Here is a 19,954-nt window from a genome sequence, read left to right as displayed (position 1 = left end):
CTGGACTGTGTATTAGGACAATATATTAAGGAGATCTTGAACTTTCTGAATAAATACCAAGATATATACAGGCCATACTTTACTCAGAATCTTTGAATTATTAACCTCTATCAAAATGAATGTTTCTGTCAGTTTTGGGGTTGAGATGGGAAGAAGCTGAGAGGACTTTTGGCCTTGGGTGATTAGAATTCAGAATTTTTATATGATCCAGTCACTGTTGGGGCAGAATACTTTCGAGCTAACCTAGGATGGAACCAGTATTTGTAACATCGTTTCAGTGAGACTAATTGCTGTGCAGAGACTGTGTTTTGAAATAGGACACATTGGTAGGCTGGAGGGATGGGACCATCTGCCCTGCGCCCAGGAACAAGACTTAAGCAGCATTTTTTGCTTATAGTGCTGTTTACTGTATTTCACTAGTGAAATGTATACCTACAACTATAGAAGCCCTTAATAAATATATTAAGTATTGATAAATGTGCAAACTACCTGAACTGGGATTTTGAGTAGATTTATTTTTCCATTGAGAAGAGCATAGTGAACTCAGTGTTTATGTGCGTTGGTCCTGAGTTAGTCCTTAGAAATTTTTGGATTCGTACCAGCCTGATCATGCCCACTCCCCCCTTCATGTTTACTGAGGCAAAATTATGTTGAAGTAAACAGTGGAGGGTTCCTGTGGATTACTGTCTGTAGGGGAAAGTGTGCAGAGGGGGAGGGCAGTCCTTTGCCTTAGTGTGAAGTGGTGTCAAGAAGGACGAGAGTATGGATTGTTCGTGCCCCCGCGGTAAGGTCAAAGCAACCTCTGCTACTTCTCTCCGGCCCCAACTGCCCCATTTTATGACTGAGTGTGAGAAGTGCTCGCTGGCCTGCTCTGCCCTGCCTTGGGTGACAAATACTATGCAATAGTTGTCTTAACAAGGCTCAAAGCAACCCTGAAGAGGAATCACCTGATCTACAAGTACATCAGCTGTCTGCTGGAGCAAACCTTGACTCCTCTCTGAAGGAAGACAACAAAATCTAAACAAAGCATCCATGCATCCATAATGTTCAATATACAAAAGTGATTAGACATGCCAAGAAGCAGGTAAATGTGATTCTAGGAGAAAAATCCACTCAAAAGCAAGAGTCGCAGAAATGTTAGAGATTTTGGAATTTAAAAAACTATTGTGTGTGTGTGTGTGTGTGTGTGTGTGTATTTACACATGTGGATAGATGGATGCTCTCCATTGCAGAAGATGGAACTTAATTTCACTCTACCTACTTTCCTCTGAGGGCGTGCAGGACTTACAGCTTCCAAAGAATAGAGTAAGGGAAGCAAACAATAGTGACTTCCCAGTGGAAAAGCCTGGTGAACATTTAACTGTGTGATGAATGTTGCCATTGGCAGCCGTGTCCCTTGGGTGTGTGACTCCCTCCTGTGACAGGAGCGAAGAGACACTTCGCCTCTGTGGTGTTCCTGATGAAAACCCACACCCCTGCTCTGACCACGAGGGAAACAGTGGACAGACCCAGATTAGGAAGAGTTTCCAGAATTCCGGGCCAGCACTCTTCGAGATGGTTAAAGTTATGAAAAGCCAGGCAAGACTGAGACGCTGCCACACAGCAGAGGGGACTGAGGGGCCCTTTTTATTGGATCATGGAACAGAAAGAGGACATGAGAAATAGTGAAATCCAAATAAAATGTAGCGTTTAGTTAATGGTAAAAATAAATAAATGAAGCAAATAAAAAACTAATGTGGAACAATACTGTTATAAGTATATTTAACATTTAATGAAAACCATGAACCCAGTAAGGGAACCTGTAGAGAACCTCTGTACCAAAAATGGAAAGTGTAAAAAAACAGTCAAATGGAAGTTTTAGGCTGAAACTTAAGATATTTAAATGGAAAACTTGACTGGATGGACTTAACAGGTTAGTAGGCATTGTAAAAAGATCAGTGAAAGTAAAGACAGGGCGGTGGAAACTCCTGCATGAAGGTGCAGAAAGGGAAGAGCCACCTCACACCCGATGAACAGAGCATGAGACCCAGAGCGGAGCTCGGGGTAATGTCAAACGCTCCGACATGTATGTAGTGGAAATATCAGAAGAAAATGTCTGATATTTTTTCTGGAAAAATACCAGAAAAAATCATTTAAAATATTTGTTAATTTTTTAAAAGACTGACTGTTTATAGTAAACACAGTACATATTATGGGCCCTGGCTGGTGTGGCTCAGTCAATTGAGTGGTGGCCTGACAACCAGAAGGTTGCCGGTTTGATTCCCACTCTGAGCACATGCCTGGGTTGTGGGCTAGGTGCCCAGGTGGGGGCATGAGAGGAGCAGGACAATCAGGTGACTTTTCTCCTCCATGACAAAATACAAAAACTGCTATGAAAAAACATAGTAAGAAACATTTAGAAAATAGTGACATTATCTCCTGTCTTTGGGATTTTAATGTTTTTCTGCATACATACATGAATAGTTTTCTTATAAGTAAAATCAACTCAGTGGTCTTTTTTTCTTTAATGCATGCTGCTTTCCTATTGTCTTGTTGTTTTCCTCTTCGTCCTCACTCCCATGTCCATTCCAGATCCTCTTCTCTCATACTTAACTGGTATGTTAACGGTCTAGTATGTGTCCTTTCATATTTTTGTTCATTTTCATAGGAACTCAAGTGTTCTTTGGGCATTTTTCGTTGATTTACAAAAGTGAAATCCTGTTACATATAGTTCTTGGTATGTTGCCTTTCGCACTCTACTATGCATTGATGGTGGCTGTCCAGCCAAGTCAGCTGAAGTGGCTTTAATTCATTCTTTTCTGGGACCAAAGAAGACAGACGTATCACAATTTTTTGACCATTTTCGTAATAACCCTAACCCTAATGTATTGGCCTCTACAATCTTGTTTTCTGTTTTTGTTTTTGTCACTATGAAAAGTGTGGCTATTTTAATTTTTAATAAATAATGGAAAGTTCCTAAAGTTCCTTTCCAAAGGGGTTTTACACTTCATGTTTTTATCAGCAATGTACACTTTTCTTTGCATTTCTGTCAGCAAAATGTATTATAGCCATTTTGACTTTTGCTACTTTGTTGGGTATAAAATGTTACTCATTTTGTTCATTACTACTAATAAATTTGAGCACTTAAAATGTTAAATGTTTGAATTCTGTGAAAATTCCTTTTTAAATTCTCCGTTTTCTTACGAATTTATAAATGTTTCTTTTGTGTTGTGGTAACCCTTTGCCTATCATGAAATAGTTTTTCAAAGTCTGTCTTTTGTCTTTGAATTTATTAGACATATCTTTGCTATTAATTACTTTTATATACTTATCAAGTTATCAGCATAGGTTTTTTAATAAATTCTGATTTTCAGCTGTGGTTTAAAAGAGTTTTTGGCCTCTCGATTACGCATGCAGTCATGGGAAGAACAATAGAGAGCCAGCTATGTTCAAGCTGTTGTACATCCAGGGGGTTTACCTACCTGTTTATCATACACAGCATACTGAACTGAGTATTGGTTTGCGCGCCACACCTGACACCTAAAAAAAGGAAAAGAAATATGAAATATCAAATTGTGTTACAGTCGTAATGTTCTTAAAATGCATTTATTTATATAAATAAATGTTCCACCTGTATAACATCTAAGGTAGGGTACTGCCCCTTACTAGTCTGTTTTCATCCTTACTCTGTCATATAAACTTTAAATAGTTTTATGAAGCTTTTCAAAAGCCTCATTAGCATTCTAAATGCAAATACTTTAAATTTATATAAGGATTTTGTGGTAAATTTATATTTTAACTATATTAAATTTTTCTATTAAAAACATTTTTTTGTTTCAGGTGGTACCTTTTTAGTTTCCTTAGTATTTTACATTTTTGTCCTGTGGCTACTCACTGCTTTTCTTGTTAAAATCATTCCTATGTGTTCAAGGTTTTTCTTGTTAATATTTTTCCCAATGTTTATATCTAAGTACCAATTGCTGAAACAGAACAGATACTAATGTTATCATATTTTATATTTTTATTTTTATAATTTTAATTAGAGTGTTTTGGATGTACTAGAAGTTTCATCCCTTCCTTTTCAGTGTTTATACGAGGCTTTCAATGTCATTGTATTTATTATAAATTTTGCCATTTGGTGATTTTCCTGACATACACTCGGTGCTTACTATGTTGCAGGCACTATTTCTTAGCCATATATATATATATATATATATATGTATATATATAAAATTTAATTTTCAAAACAAGCATATGAGATGGATACCCTTATTTAGATTAGACTTTAGATGCTTAGCCCCAGGCTTTCAATAAAAAGCCACATGTAATTTTTTCCATTTCTTATTTCACTAGCATTTTTTTCTTTAAAAATGCTTCCTGAATTTGGCCAAATGCCTTTTCATATTTATTAAATGATTATATAATAATTCCCTTTTATTTTGTTGATATAATGGTTATGTTGTGGATTTTCTGATTGAACCCCTCTTGCATTCCAAGAAAATGTCCTCCTTGGTAAATATTGTCTTTATATGACACTGCTGGATTTTATTTGCTATGTATTATTTAGAAGTTCTGTATCTTTACTCAGTGATGACATTTCCCATCAAGTTTCCTTTTTTAGAGTCTGAAGTTTTCAGTATTAAAGTGGTGCTGACTTCATAAATAATTTATGGAACTTCCTATTTTTTCCCCTTTGGCCTAGATTTTTTTTCCCCCTAATTTAAGGTTAGATAAAGGTTAGCTGTGAACCTGTTCTGTGAAAAATTGCATTGCTTCAATGGTAGTAACGCCTCCAAATACACTACCAGGCAAATAATCTCAGAGATCACGGAACAGAACTCAGATTATTACATCAAGATTCTCGAATCACATGAGTTATTAAATCAGCCGGAAGCACACAATGAGAAAAAAGAGAAGTGAGGTGAACTAAGTTAATGCACTTAGGATAGAATAATGCAAGCAGGCACAGCAGTACAATCCTGTTCATGCAGCATTTACATGTTCTCCCTCTTTCTCTGCTTTGTCAATCTTTCCCGTGGATACTTCATGAGTGCCGGTGTTGAGGTTTGAACTCGGGAGTGCACAGGTGGAAGGTGCTGCAGGCCCCTGAAAGCGCTTGCTCTGTATTGAAGAGTTGCAGCAGCAAGCACCCCTGACCACAGCTGCAGCCTGCCGGTAGTCGCTGCAAGCTAACAGTTGATTCTGCCAAAAGTTCACGGATGCTGGCAGAAGATATGAGACTCCTGGGTCGGAGACTAAGACCCTTCTTATAGCACAACAGACCAGATGAGCGTCCTACGAGTGTGTGTTCCCTTTGACCCCAAGTTTCGTGAGGTGACTTGGAAGGGTACAGTGGACAGAACTCTGTCCCTTTCCACCTCCGATTCATACGTTCAAATTCCAACCGCCATTGTGACTGTATATGGAGGTAGCGTCTTTAAGAGATAATTAAGATTTAAGGAGGTCATGAGGTTGGCACCCTAATCCAATCAGACTTTGTTCTTGTGAGAGGAGGAAGAAGAATCTTCCTCTCTTTCCACTGTGTGAGGATACTGAGAAGGCAGAGATCTGCAGGCCAGGAAGAGAGCTCCCCTCAGGAACCAAATCTGCTGGCATCTTGGCCTTGGCCTTCCCAGCCTCCAGGACTGGGAGAAACACATTTCTGTGGTTTAAGCCACCCACACTGTGCTATTGCACATGCAGTCAGAGCAGGCCAAGGCAGGAGACCCCGGCAGATACTGTGCCCCCAGATGAGTCGTCTCAGTCTTCAGGAACCCGAACGTGTGCCCTGGGCAGTCAAGTCTGGCCTTTGCCCCAAAGGGTATCATTATCTTTATCGCCCTGGACAATAAACAGACCTGCCCTTTGCTCTGAAGGAGACAGTATCTCTCCCTTCCAAGGCTGTTCTCTATACAAACGTCCACTTATTTCTGTTCTCTGCTATATTTGAAGAACAAAAGCACATTTCTTTAAGATACGTGAAGGTATTCCCTTTATTTAGTTTAAATTGTTTACTGCACAAAGAGATAAATAGTCTAGCTACAGGCTGATATTACTCTAACTTGAAGCTTTGATTCATATATCTAGGGAGGTTTTTAATACCAGTCTGAGACCGAGTTCATAAAGTAAGAATTGGCATTGAGAAGAAAGATAGTTTGTGCTCATTGGTGGTTTTCAAAGTATATATTATAGAATATCCCAGTGTATTTAAAATTAGACAGTTTTCACTAGTGCTGACTTCAGTTTCACTCTTTGTTAAGGAAGGAAGTTCGGCTTTAAAGAGTCAGCGTGTGGACTAATAGGCAAACGTGCTTCACGTCTTGACTTCCTTGACAGGAACATGTTGTTGTTACAAGTTCTTGAGAAGTAACTAGGAGTCTTTCCAATCAAAAATAGAAAATTATAAGGTATATTTTATATTACTGTTTTCCCCATATCATAACTGTAAGGAAAAATTAGATATAAATGTTTTGGAAGAAAAACTGTTTGAATATTTTAAGCATAAAAATCGCAGAAGTGATTTTGAGGATATAAAGTTAGAACAGGGGTAAACCATTTTGGGGAAAAATAGCTAAAGTAAGGAAACGTCATAGCCTTTCTTGAATTTTAGGAGTACAGATTAATACATGAATTTATAATGTTTATGTTTAACTTACCATATTAATAAAATGAAAGAATATCGGTGTAATGATTACCTTCTTAAGGCATTTTTTGAATTAGACAAAAATCTTTACGAACTAAAGGTGTAATAAAAACTTGCTTAGGCACCAGATTGTCTTTTAATAATACTTTTAATACTTTAAAATATTCACCCTGGCTGGTGTGGCTCAGTGGATTGAGTGCTGGCCTGTGGACCAAAGGTCACCAGTTTGATTCCCAGTCAGGGCACATGCCTGGATTGTGGGCCAGGTCCCCAATAGGGGGCACATAAGAGGCAACCACACATTGATGTTTCTCTCCCTCTCTTTCTCCCTTCCTTCCCCTCTGTCTATAAATACATACATACATACATACATACATACTGATTTTTCCCCTACAGATAGGTGATTTCTTTATCTCTTATACTAAAATTAGATGGATGTTATACTTCGTTTATGATCAAATTAACATTGTGACTGTATTATGTTTGTATCTTAAAAGTTACCTCCAAACCCAAATACCTCTATTTTAATTCAGGTATTTACGTAACCTCATTCTACTCTTTTTTTTTTTTTTTTGGAAATTTTAATATCTAGCTTTTTATTTCATGTACTGCTATGAAAAATAAAGTAAGAAGCAGTCATGTTCCTTAATATTGTTCCTTAAGGACACAATTCCCAGGCTACAGATATAGTTTAAGTTAAAAAAAAACCTAAATTAAAAATTTGTAGGGTGATGGATAAACCCCTTTGTTCTGTTTCTTCATTACCACATTTGGCTTTTGACTCATTAGAATACATATTAAATGTTAGTTCAATAAGAGATGGCTTTTATGGTACATCATTTAGAATGCAAATTATTTTTAAGCTGAAGAATAGTGAAAGTGAAACAGAGTCAACTAAATATTCTGAATTATTTACAGGCCAAGGGCTTCAAGGTGCATCATTCCTGCACAAATATTAAATTATGAAATGGGAATTTCAGTTTGCCATAAATCTGTCTGCCACAGCAGCTTAGAGTAAAATAGTTTTGCCCATCTAAAGCAACATCAATTTGCCAGTCAGTGCTTCATGTATCAAAGAGCGTTCTGTGAAAATATCAATATCATTGGTTAATATAAATGAAATTAATTTTTAAAGCTGGGCTAAAGGTTGACATCTGAAAAATTGCATTACTTTGCAGAAGAGAAATTTCTGTCTTCTAGTGAAATTTCAGGTCATGAGGGCAAGTAATTTTCACAATCTTCAATGGGAGCCAGTGAAATATGAACTTCATTGTCACCTAGCCCCAAAGCGATAAGATAAAATGAGCTGATACATCATTTGCTGTGGTTTTATCATCTCCCGTAGTAATTGGAAGAGAAAACATAAGAGTGTGTGCGTTTGTGTGCTCCCCACTGGTCCCTCCCAGCTGCCCCGTCGTCCACACCCAGGCTAAAGCCATTTTAGCCCAATCAATACAGAGGTCACACAGCATTTTATTTATATATTTTTAATTTTTCATACTGACTAAACTGCCAAGGAGAACATTAGAGTAATGAATATGTTTAATTGAATTTGTCACCCATGAAACTGCTAGGGAGAATACTGTACTACATCATGGTAGTAGTAAGCAGCAGGAGGAAATTTACTATGGAGATGGAAATAAATAAACTCATAATTAATTCAGAAGTTAATTTCCTTTTGTGTTTGTAACTTTCATATTTTTGTTATTGTGTTTCAAAGTATGAGGGCTCTGCGCGTGTATATGGATATATGTTGAATAACAAAATTACCATGTTATAGTTTCTGTCAGAGTGAACTGGATGCCATCTTAAAATTCAAAACAGAGCCTTAAGTTTCACTTTGAGAATGTGTCATCGAAAACGTAAAACTACAAGCTGTGTGAGTGACTGGCGATGACGTAAATCCTCACACCAGGCAGAATTTCGCATTACCAGAATGACGTACGTGCTGCGCTTTGACGCCACGTGTCAGAGGAAACTGTGCAGCAAGATCCAAAAGCTGTGTTAGGAACAGAGGGTGCGATTTTACAGTTACTTTCACCTGGTTTGTAAAAATCGTAATTAATAGAAATGAAAAGTCTGTGTATATGTTTAGTGGTGAGTTGATATTAGACTATTTTCAGTATGTGTTTTCATTTTAAATACTTGCTGTTTTATACAAGGATTATATTAAGGTGTAATCTTTTTAACTAATTTATAATTATGCTCCATAAATTGGGATGTGAATATTTTCTAGACTTTCCTACCACTGGTGTTATTGCTTAATTGATGGCATACTTTATATTTTATATACTAAGTTTAAAACATTATTCTTGACTAAGGAATATAATTCCTTAGTCTGCAAGTAGTTTCATTGCAAAATTTAAGTACTGTTGTTGATGTGTATTATTTTGATTTCACTTTTGTTATCAGATTATTCAGAAGTCAACATGGGATTATCAGAAAGAATAAAAGCTCTCCAAAAACTGGCTAATATTTGGGACTAGATTATACAATACTAGCTTTAAAATTGAGAATAGTATTTTAAAAATATATAGATTCCCAAAATATTTCTTATTTTTAAGGTGAAACATTATTACTTTTTTAGTTCCCTTCCAAAAAGAATTTTAAAACATTCTAAATGTATTGAAGGTAGTTTTTTTTAAACAAAACCCTTTACTTGAAACAAATATTATTTTAATTTCAGAGACTATTTTAAATCTACTTAAAAAAATGCCTGTTATTTAATAAATAAGACTTTCATGCAGTTGGGCAATAAAGGCATGCTTCTATTTTCTTTCATGAGAATGAGAAAACAAAAGATAAATTCATAAACTTTTCAAAATGAATGGCTAAAGGAAAAGTAAAAAATGCTTTACTTTCAAGCCAATAAATGCAACAGGATGAAGAAATTTTCATGTGTATTCATAGTATACTATATGAAGGGTAGGAAAAGGAAATCTGTGTATTATTTTGGGAAAATAATTTTTTTCAGATAAAAATTATAAAGAAGATATGGTAGCAGTTTTTAATGTTAAAAAACAGTGTATATATGTGTATGTGTATTTAAAATGAAATACTTTAATCTCTAATTCCCTGACCTCACCATTTAACTAATAAATCATCTTGTTGAATTATTAAAAAGTGAAAGTTGAATTTTCTACTAATAATACTACTAACAATATTAAAACAAGGTGGTGAACATTCAAAGCTAGTGCTGTGGGCTTAAGCTTTCAAGCTCCTCTAGACTTTGGGTCATAACTGCAGAGCCATGGTAATGATACAGTTTCCATAGCAACTGATTCATTGGAGGGCTAGACCTCTGTCTAGGGTGCTGTCAGTGTATGTAGAGTTTCAGTGAACAGAAAGTCCCAAAGAAGGGTCTGCTTCCACCTAATCCAGTTTTAATTGAACTCTAGAGACTTTGAAGTGGAGCCTCGGACCAGGAATATACTATTCCAATAAGAAATAAACCTCTTGTTTAGCGAGACCTCAGCTGCTTTTCAGTACTGACACCTTTTCCTAATGAATACTTTAACGAAACGTTATTATATCAATTTCAGCTAGTAATTCTGTTACTTAAGAGATTCTTTGTTTCTATTTTAAACCCTAGCTATCTTTACCATAATAAAGGTTTTCATTTTTTTTTTTAAGTCAGGGTAGTCGTTGTAAGATTTTAATTTTTGATCCCCTTGGCAATTTTAAATAGTTTTCTGCCTGTCCCTCCTATTTCTCTTTCTCTGAGTTTTAAAACATGACCAGACCTACTTATATTTAACTTTGGAAGTAAAATGTCATATACTCATTATGACACTATTTGTGTCAGATTTGAAAACAATACAGAAAATGCTGAATGCTGTTTATGAGTATGTATGTGCTAGTAGTATAAGAACGTACATGGGCACAATAAACCTCAAAACAAGGATAGGGATCAGCTCTGACAAAAGAGGAAAATGGGATCAGGAAGGGTTCCACATGGGAATTTCAGCACTGCCTCAAATGCTTCATTAGTTTTTTAAATGTGTGCAATAATGTGACAAAACGTTAGGATTTTATAAGGTTGAGTAGTGGGTACTTGGGGCTTATATCACTTTCTGTAATTTTGACTGTGACTTTTGGTAATAAATTTCAAGTAGATTTAATAATATACTTAATGGGGTATAAATAGGGTTTTCTGATTAATTGGAGAATTATTTTAGTACATTAAAAATGGACACAATTATCAGTAGACTTGTTACTGTTAAAAATTGGCATACTCTAAAATACAATTAAATGTTCGGTTGTAAAACCATGCTCTTGCGATGATTGATATCACCATTATTAGCAACAGGTCTTATCCTACCTCTCTACAGTCAGAAAAGGTGGACTTTTCAGACCAGTGGGTGATGTTGTTAACTTACCAGAGAGCTTCAAGGGTCCTTAGTTTCCTTTGATTTTCTTCTTTCACCTGTACCCCAAGTGCAAGTAAACAAGTGCAGTTGACTGTTGTTTATCATTTCTGATGAGTTGAGTTCTAGTTTAACATTAAAACTTTTTTTAGTTTTTAGAAACGCGACAGTGTGCTGTATATATATATATGTCATGGGCTTTTGGATTAGAAAACCTGAGAGTGGGCCGGCCTCTGCCACTCTCTTCCTAAGGGCTTTGTATTAAGTATCTAATTTGGTCTGGGTTTCCCTACTCCTAGTTGGCCGTATCGGAGTGTAAGTGTGACAGCGTATACATTGGGTTCTCTACCATTGAAAACCAGGGTGGCAGACCCAAAGGCCAGTGGAAAGCAGGGAGATAATCAGTACGTGGGTGAACTGTGGAGGCTGGCAAAATGAGAGTGCATGTCAGTTTTCAGGAGGTGGCCTCTAATGCTACATTTGACAGATACTTCAGTTTTTCCTGAGAAACCAAGCATCTGAACTATATGTAAATATCCATTTTCTCATATGCTTTCAACTACGTGAAATTTTGTTCAATATCCTATGGCCCAAACAGAATAAATAGGGGCCATGTATGGGGTTTCGGCTACCATTCATTGATTGATTTAATCTTTTAAAAACATCTACTTTGTGTCAGACATTGTTCTAGAAAGTGGACATAGAGTGTATTCAAAGTCTTTGCTATAGCCGAACTTAGAGTCTAGTATTCTAGCACCAAAGAGAGGCAATAGGTAAGAAAGGTGGTATGAACTTACATGATAATTCAGGTAGGTAATCATAAGTGTTATGATGGAAATCTGGTGAGTTTGGAGTAGGATGGGGTGGCAGTGGGTGCAGATCCTGTGGCTTCTCTGAAGAGGTGACATTTGAGCAGATTTCTTTTTTTTTTTTTTTAAATTTATTTTTAGAGAGGGAAGGGAGGGAGATAGAGAGAGAAACATCAATGTGCGGTTACTGCGGGTCATGGCCTGCAACCCAAGCATGTGCCCTGACTGGGAATTGAACCTGCGACACTTTGGTTCGCAGCCCGTGCTCAATCCACTGAGCTACGCCAGCCAGGGCTAGCAGGTTTCTAAATATGGGCATGAATCAGCCTTGTGCAGATTTGGGAGGAGAACCTTCACTCCAAGCAGAGGAGAAAACAAGCATGAAGGCCCTGAGGGTGAATGAGTGGGGCTCTGGAGAGAGTCCCAGATGTAAAGCTTTTGTAAATGATTACAAAGAGCTTCCAAGTTTGTTGTGCATGTAACACAAAGCCACCGGCTTGTGTTAAATACACGAGTGGTCCGATATCTGATTTATATATTTTTAAAAAGTTTTCTGTGGCTCCTCTGGTGATCGTAGACTCTAGAGGTGACAAACAGAAGGAGAGAGACCAAGTGGGAGGCCGCTGCACTCTGGAGCGTGGGCCCCCCTGGTCACGGGAAGAGAGGGGAGCACATGCCGCCTCTGGTTTGGGAAAAATCTCACACGAGATAAACCTTGTGAGGAACACGCATAGTTTTGTCATTTCTTTCGATCCTTCGTACACAGGTATTGGTTGTATGAAAGAATTAGTAGGATTTCTCTGTCACCAGTTTTGAAACTAAAAGTGTGATTACTTGTTTGGTCCCGTGAATTTTTGTTGTTTCCCCAAGACACTGAGCCTTAGAGTTTTATCCATCTTTCATTTCTAGATCCTGTGGTGAACCCAGTAGAATCACTTCTGTAGAAAAATCTAAATAGGTCTAAATCTAAAATCTAAGTCTAAATCTGATTAGGTACTTAGTGAATGAAGTTAAAGTGTTGCTCTTCCTGCCCCCTCCCCTGAGAAACTTCATTTTGTATGGAAGGTGTAGATTTGTTTGCAGTTGAGATCTAGAAAATGGAAATGGGTAAAGAAAATAAGTTTTGTAGGATAAATTCTTACTATTCATTGTTTTTATTCTCTATTTATCCCACATTTGTCCCTACAATGCAGTATCATAGTCAAATGTTGATTATTTGTATTTTTTTATAGTAGTTACTTTTGAGAGCCAGACCTTAAGCGTTTAATTTGCTCTTACGGATTTTCACCAAGTTTTGCTACCAAACCCTTCTCGTTTTATTTATTAATACAATATTGTGTGAAATACTGGTGTGAAGAAATTCCACATCTGGTTTTTCTTCAACACCTTCATAATTAAGCTTTTGAAATGAACTTTTTGAAAAACAAAACTTGAATAACAAAGCAACAAAGTGGTTTAGGACTAAAGACAGGATTACTTTTCCTTGGCAAAGCCTTCTGAGCGCCTGCGTCTGTCACACGGGATGACAAGAATTGTAACAAGTTACTCTGACAACCACCTACTCCACAGAGAGATTATGCCGAGTTCATTTGCAGGTTTGTCTTGAGCCTCCCTGACAAAATGATACTTAACCTCTTCTGCAGTCAGTCTTTGTGCTTTCTGAGTGAGTGGCTGTGGCCTCAGCAGTGCCCTGAGAAGGGTGATTTTTTAAAAAGTTACGAACTTCAGTATACTTTTTTTCAAGTATGTAAAAAGTAATTCTGGGTTCATCAAAATCATATATGAAACTGAACTGTATATGTGATCTGTAAGCATGTAGGAAATTCTTTTCAGGAGTTCTTTCTGTTGAAGGTTTTATCTAAAATTTTCCATAATGTGACTCAAAAATCAGTCACTAAATAATTCAATATATATTTCCCCAAAAAGAAATTATATCACTGCTTTAAGAATCCCCCAAATATATTTATAAATAGCTGTTTTATAATTTTACTCTGCTTCCTTTCCATAAGTTGCAATATGTTTTTTTGTCTCCTTTCAAATAGAAATTATTTTCCTTAGTAGAGCATTTTCTGTTTTAATTGGAGGGGAAAAAATTCTGTTTTTACTTACTTGGATTATTGTTTTCTTCACCAGATCCTGGCATATACAGAAGGGCTTCATGGAAAATGGCTGTTCACGGAGATACGATCAATCTTTTCTCGTCGTTATCTTTTGCAAAATACAGCCCTGGAGATCTTTATGGCAAACAGAGGTAATGTGTTGCAGAAGTCTGTTGTTACAAAGCTAACCTCCATCTCTTTAAGATTTCATTTTTGAATACACCATATTGTTTTCATTTAGGTAGTTTTTTTGTAGTCCAACCCCTGCCCTACTGACCTCTTTTCTGACCCACATGCATCTTCATGGCCTACCCCCTTGGTCATTCTGAGAATTATTTGTAGTAGTTTTATTTTCCTGGCCATGTGACAAATTAGTTCAAGGATTTATGAATATGGGGAATAGCTAAGCATTTAATCCATTTTGGAATTCTGATGTACTCAGTATTGCTCTGATGCTTAGCTCCTGGAAGGTGGCTGCATTTGGAGAAGGGAGAAGGGTAATCAGATGATGCATACATTTATTTAATTTTTTATCTAATCTGTTGCCATTTATAAAGGGGCCATCAGAAAATGGTCCCGAACTGTCCTGGTTGTTTCTTATTACATCATTCTTGAAAGAACTAAAATTCAATTTGTGGGTTTAGACGGGAACTTGGTGAAATTCATGAAGACAAGAGGGAGGGACAAGGTGGACCTGAGGGAAACGCACCGTTCAGTGTGAGTGGAGGCACACAGCGGGGGACTGTAAAAATTAGTGCCTTATCCCAGGTACTCCTTGTACCAAAGCCGGTTGAAGGTTTTTGTTTTTTGTTTTTAACTTTCTCTTTCTATAGCCTGCAAGTTGCCATTCAAAAAAAAAATCTACACAGCATAACACAGTCAGTGCGCGCCTTTTTTTTTCCTTTATGAAATCATTTGTCTTTAGGGGATACGGGTTTCTTTAGGTAAAGATGTTTATTCCTTTCCTATTTGGTCTCTTCCCCTGCACATGCCCTTTTTCTTAGTGTAAACATTATTTTTCCAGGCAAATAATCACATGAATGTTTCACATTTTAGTCCAGTCTGCATTCTTGCTTGCTGTCCCAGAGGGCTTTCAAACTTATAATATGTATTTCTTATTCATTCTCATTCCTTTTTCTTCTTTGAAATTTCTTATGCATCCTTGCTTTTCTATGTGTGTTTTTCTGTTGCCTTTTCCTCATGATCTAGGCCATTTGCCACAGTCTGTGATAGTTTTTCTTTTGTTTTTTAATTTTTCCCTGTGTTCAGTGTAATAATGGGTACATAAGGAAGGCTTATTAAAAAAGCATGTTGGGTACATATATATGGTGCTCTAAATATGTTTTCATGAATGATCATGTACTTTTTACCTGCAACATGTCGGTAATGCCAGGGTTTGAGGGCTAGGTGAGCACTCATAGCTTATATATGATTCCGATACTGAAATGAATATAGTTAAAGTCTTAAGACTGACCAAAATGATAGATTCTAAATTCTCTCTCATGATTTTATGACTGTTATTTTCATATTTTTAAGGACACACATTTATAGATATCTAATATGTTAACACATATATGCTAAATATGTTTATATATATTGGCATATGTGTCTTGATATTCTCAAAATGTATGCTTATTGAAATAGATATGATTAGAAAGCATTTAAGTTTAATTAGTAACAGTAGAGGAAAATTTTTCCTTTAGGTCACATATTATTCTGGATTATATGAACATAAAAACATAAACACATAAACATTATAAAGAGAATGTTTGTAAAACTGTTCATCATTGAAAGTAAATATAGCTGACAGTTTAGTAGCTGTATCTGTAGTCTTTTTGGTATTAGGTTGTTAACTATATAAAGTTAAATTTTTAAATACTTTTTATAGAAATTCATAGATATATAGTTAATTTGCCAAAATTCAATTTTGTGAATTCAGCATGTAGCTAGATAACCTCAGCTTCATGTCACACTAATGCAACAACCGATGTCATGATTCTGACGGTACTCAGAGAAGGGACTGTCTGTGGTGTGGGAGCTTATCAGTGAAATGAATATCACCTCTGATACATTAATACTGGAACTTTCCCACACTAATAAAAACAATGTGCCAAGAATTGTATTTAATAAATACTTCAACTAAAAATAAAGAGAAGGGGAATTATATTACATTCTAATTTTTTAAAATTATTTTTCATAGTTGCTGTAATGTTCAACTTCCCAGACCCTGCAGTAGTTAAAAAAGTGGTTAACTACCTACCTCGTGTTGGTGTTGGAACCTGTTTTGGATTGCCTCAAACCAGGTACTGTTTGATATGAGAAAAATATGGAAAATAATCTGTATTAATATGTGTTCTTGTTTTAAAATGCATGAGCTTCTATTTTATGTTTCATAGTAAGTGATTATTGGTGCATTATTTTTGAGTCAACTTTTGTCTGAAGAAACTAGAGAAAGAGGAGTAAATGTAAACCAAAGTGAGCCAAGAAAAGATAATAGTAAGCATAGAGGCATAATAACATCAATGAAAAAGTAAGCAAATGCAATAAAGAAAAAGTAATCTAATGAAAAGTTATTTTTCTGTAAAGATTAATAAACATATATACAGCCCTGGCTGGTGTAGCTCAGTGGTTTGAGTGCTGGCCTGTGAACCAAAGGGTCGCTGGTTAAGTTCCCAATGAGGGCACGTGCCTGGGTTGTAGGCCGGGTCCCCAGTAGGGGGCTCTCAAGAGTCAACCGCACAATGATGTTTCTCTCTCTCTCTCTTTCTCCCTCCCTTCCCCTCTCCCTAAAAATAAATAAATGAAATCTTAAAAAATAAAAAAAATACACAAAACCTATAAATAAAAAGAAAGAAAATACAAATTACCAATAGCGAGAATGAAAGAGAAGATATCACTATTATTTTCTTTCATAGTAGGTACTGATTCATCATTAATACATTTTTGTTAACGAATTTAAGAGAGTGGTAAGACTGAACCAGTGGGATTTTTCTGTTGATTGCTTGTAACGTATTAGCTGTAGCAATTCAGTTTACTTTTTGCATACCTAATTTTGTATTGATTTGAGTTGTGTTGATTAGTGTTCATTCCAAAAATCATTAGGTAATACCTTGTTCCAAATGCACTTGAAATAGAATGAACAAACAACAGTCAGGATGTTAGTCATCCTGGGCCTGGAGAACTTTCCAAGGTGAAGCCCTCCTCGTGGCAGTACTTGGTTCCCCACCAAGTCGGCCTCTCTCAGGGCTGCCTGGGTGTCTGCTCCACGTGGGAGCTGACTTTCCCCAGAGCAAGTGATCCAAAAGAATGAGGCAGAAGCCCCAGTGTCTTTTCTGTGACCCACCTTTGTTAGTCATGTGCCATCTTTACTACACAGTGCTTGTTACAAGTGAGTCCTTAAAGACAGCACAGGCTTCAGGGGAGAGGAATTGAACTTCACCTTTTGAAGAGAAAGTGTCAAAGAATTTGTGGGCTTATTTTAAACCACCACAGATCATAACTTTTACGTAAATAAGGCACAAAAAGTGGCCCTTCTGGATTATAAGCAATAGTTGCTTTACAACATAAATCAAGGCTTTGATTAGATAATTGTATAATTTAATGGGAACTTTCAGGGTTCAGAAGGAAGCAACTCAGAATTGTATGGTAGATTTTCATATCTTAATAATAATCATCTTTTTTTCCTACTGATTATCTCTTTATTACAAAAAAAATTCATTACCTAATATGTGTCATCATACTTGGGACTTTTTGTAATGTTTTCTAACAATTAAAGCTAAAAGTCTTAAGTCAATAAATGAGTCACTTGAATAGATTTTTAGCACTTACAATGGTATATTCTGTATTCATACAATACAATACTATTCAGCAATCAAAATAAGTGAAGTACTACTAATACTTCCTACACACTGCTGAACCTCAAAAAACATTAGTTAGTAAAAGAAGCCTGATGCAAAAGACTGTATGATGTCTAGCTCTATTAACCTGAAATGTCCAGAAAAGGTAAGTTTATAGAGACAGAAAGCAGATCAATAGTTGCCTAGAGCCAGGGAAAGGAATGGTGATTAACTATAAATATGCACAAGTTCTTGTGATGAAAATGTTCTCAAGTGTGTGGTTGTGACAATTGCACAACTCTAGAAATTTACTTTTAAAAAAATCATTGAGTGGTACAATTACAGTTTTGTGGTATGTAAGTTATACCTTCATAAATAAAAGCTTTTAAAAAGATAGCAGTGTTGCCCTGCCCTGCCCCACATGGTTCAGTGGGTTGGGCGTCATTCCGCAGAGAGTGGTCGAAGCTGGTTGATTCCCAGTCAGGGCACGTGCTTGGGTTGCCCACTGGTCCCCAGCTGGGGTACACATGAGAGGCAACCGCTTGATGTTTCTCTCTCACATTCATGTTCCTCTCCCTCCCTTCTCTCTCTAAAAAGAAATAAGTAAACCCTTCAAAAAAGATAGCTACCCTATCTTAATTGTAGAAGAACTCTGACAACATACTTACCTGAGATTCTGTGCCCTGAACATAATAATTAATCCTGCTACTGATTTCCCAGTCCTACTTATTATTGATCAGTTATATCCATCGTTATTTATATTGGGTTAAGAAAACAGAAAACTTGGGTCTTCAATTAAGGAATATCAAAAGTTTTTCTTATCTCTATCCTGCCCCTAGAATGAATAGCTAAAAAGTTTAGAGTCCTCTTTGCCCCATTACAAAGGGTATGCAAACATAATATTTAGCTATATAGGACACAAATGTGTTGTCTTTATGTAATGATTATTAAAATTGATAAAGATGTGAATACATTTTATATGTATTTGTCAGTTACTGTAATACCTGTTCTAGCAGTAAAGCAGTAAATTATTAATTATGCTATTATTAATCAACTCAATGGAACCTAGATATTATTATGGCATCGTAATGACAGTTTACTTTAATGAATAGAAGGTGTGTAATAGACCTGTGGCTGGTCCAGATCATTTGTTTAACCAGTAATTGTGGATTGAAACAGCTCTAGAATTCATTAGTATTGCATGAATGGAACTTTTCAGAATATACAGATGCCATTTTGAATGAGCAGAGGTAGTCATGACTTATTATTGTGGTATAATCTAAAGTTTAAATTGATTCTATGTCAATTTCCTCTTTTGCAGGCGCATCTCATTAGCTAGTCCACGTCAACTTTTTAAAGCTTCTAATATGACTCAGCGATGGCAGCACAGAGAGATTTCAAATTTTGAGTACTTGATGTTCCTCAACACGATAGCAGGTGATCTGAACTCGCACGTGGACTTACAATGATAAACTATTCATTGTGACATGATTATGTTATTTTCATTACTGGTGTATAGCTTATTTTTATTACTACATGAATATACTTTGTCAAGAGTAATTTTTATAGTAGGGTTGAAAGTTTTATATATGAACGGTTAACTTCCTGATAGAAATTAAACATGGGTTTACACAGTCTTTTTCAAAAACATAAAATGAAAATTTACAGCTATTCAGTGTAGTAAGAATGGACTCAGTATGGAACAGAAGGAATGAATAACCATAAAAATCTTAAGAATCTATTAACTTAATTAGAAGTGTAGTATATGATGAAACAATGAAACACATCACAGAAAAAAGAAAATTGAGGGTACAATAGTAAGTAATGGAAGATTACGACCCACACATCAAAATCTGAAGACAGAATGGCCCGCTACATGATCTGTAATGATATCATGTTACTGAAGATCACCCATTGAAACTGTTCATTCGTAAAGACTAAAGAATAGAAATGTGTGATCATTAGAATAGACAGAACAGGAAATGTCATTATGAGGTGTTTGAGATTTAGGTAGGTCAAGACGCCGATGCAGTTTATATTTGAGGCACAGAGGTGATACACAAAGGGCATAAGGCGTGTTGCTTACTCTCACTGAAGTTATTGTAAATGTGAGCATTTACATGATTCTAGTCAAGTGAGTATGGGTTCAATTTAAAAATACAAAATAATAGTGGGGATTACAAGGGTCATCCAGTTGGTCAGAGTTAGGAAAAAATGAAGA

General features: G+C 36.2%; 1 protein-coding gene across 10 annotated transcripts in view; it reads left to right on the top strand.

Moving 5' to 3' along the window:
• The window catches only part of LRBA (LPS responsive beige-like anchor protein), a 512,136-nt gene that overhangs the window by 335,713 nt on the left and 156,469 nt on the right, over nt 1–19,954 (top strand). For all 10 annotated transcript variants that reach the window (XM_036031880.1, XM_036031882.1, XM_036031879.1 and 7 more), the window contains 3 exons: nt 13,932–14,049; nt 16,098–16,200; nt 19,055–19,170. In XM_036031880.1, the coding sequence (XP_035887773.1) occupies nt 13,932–14,049; nt 16,098–16,200; nt 19,055–19,170 (337 nt within the window). The remainder of the gene's footprint in view (nt 1–13,931; nt 14,050–16,097; nt 16,201–19,054; nt 19,171–19,954) is intronic.

The sequence above is a fragment of the Phyllostomus discolor genome, chromosome 8 (assembly GCF_004126475.2).
Source record: "Phyllostomus discolor isolate MPI-MPIP mPhyDis1 chromosome 8, mPhyDis1.pri.v3, whole genome shotgun sequence".
NCBI lineage: Eukaryota > Metazoa > Chordata > Mammalia > Chiroptera > Phyllostomidae > Phyllostomus > Phyllostomus discolor.
Note: the sequence above shows the minus strand (reverse complement) of the source record. Positions and strands in the feature narration are given on the sequence as shown.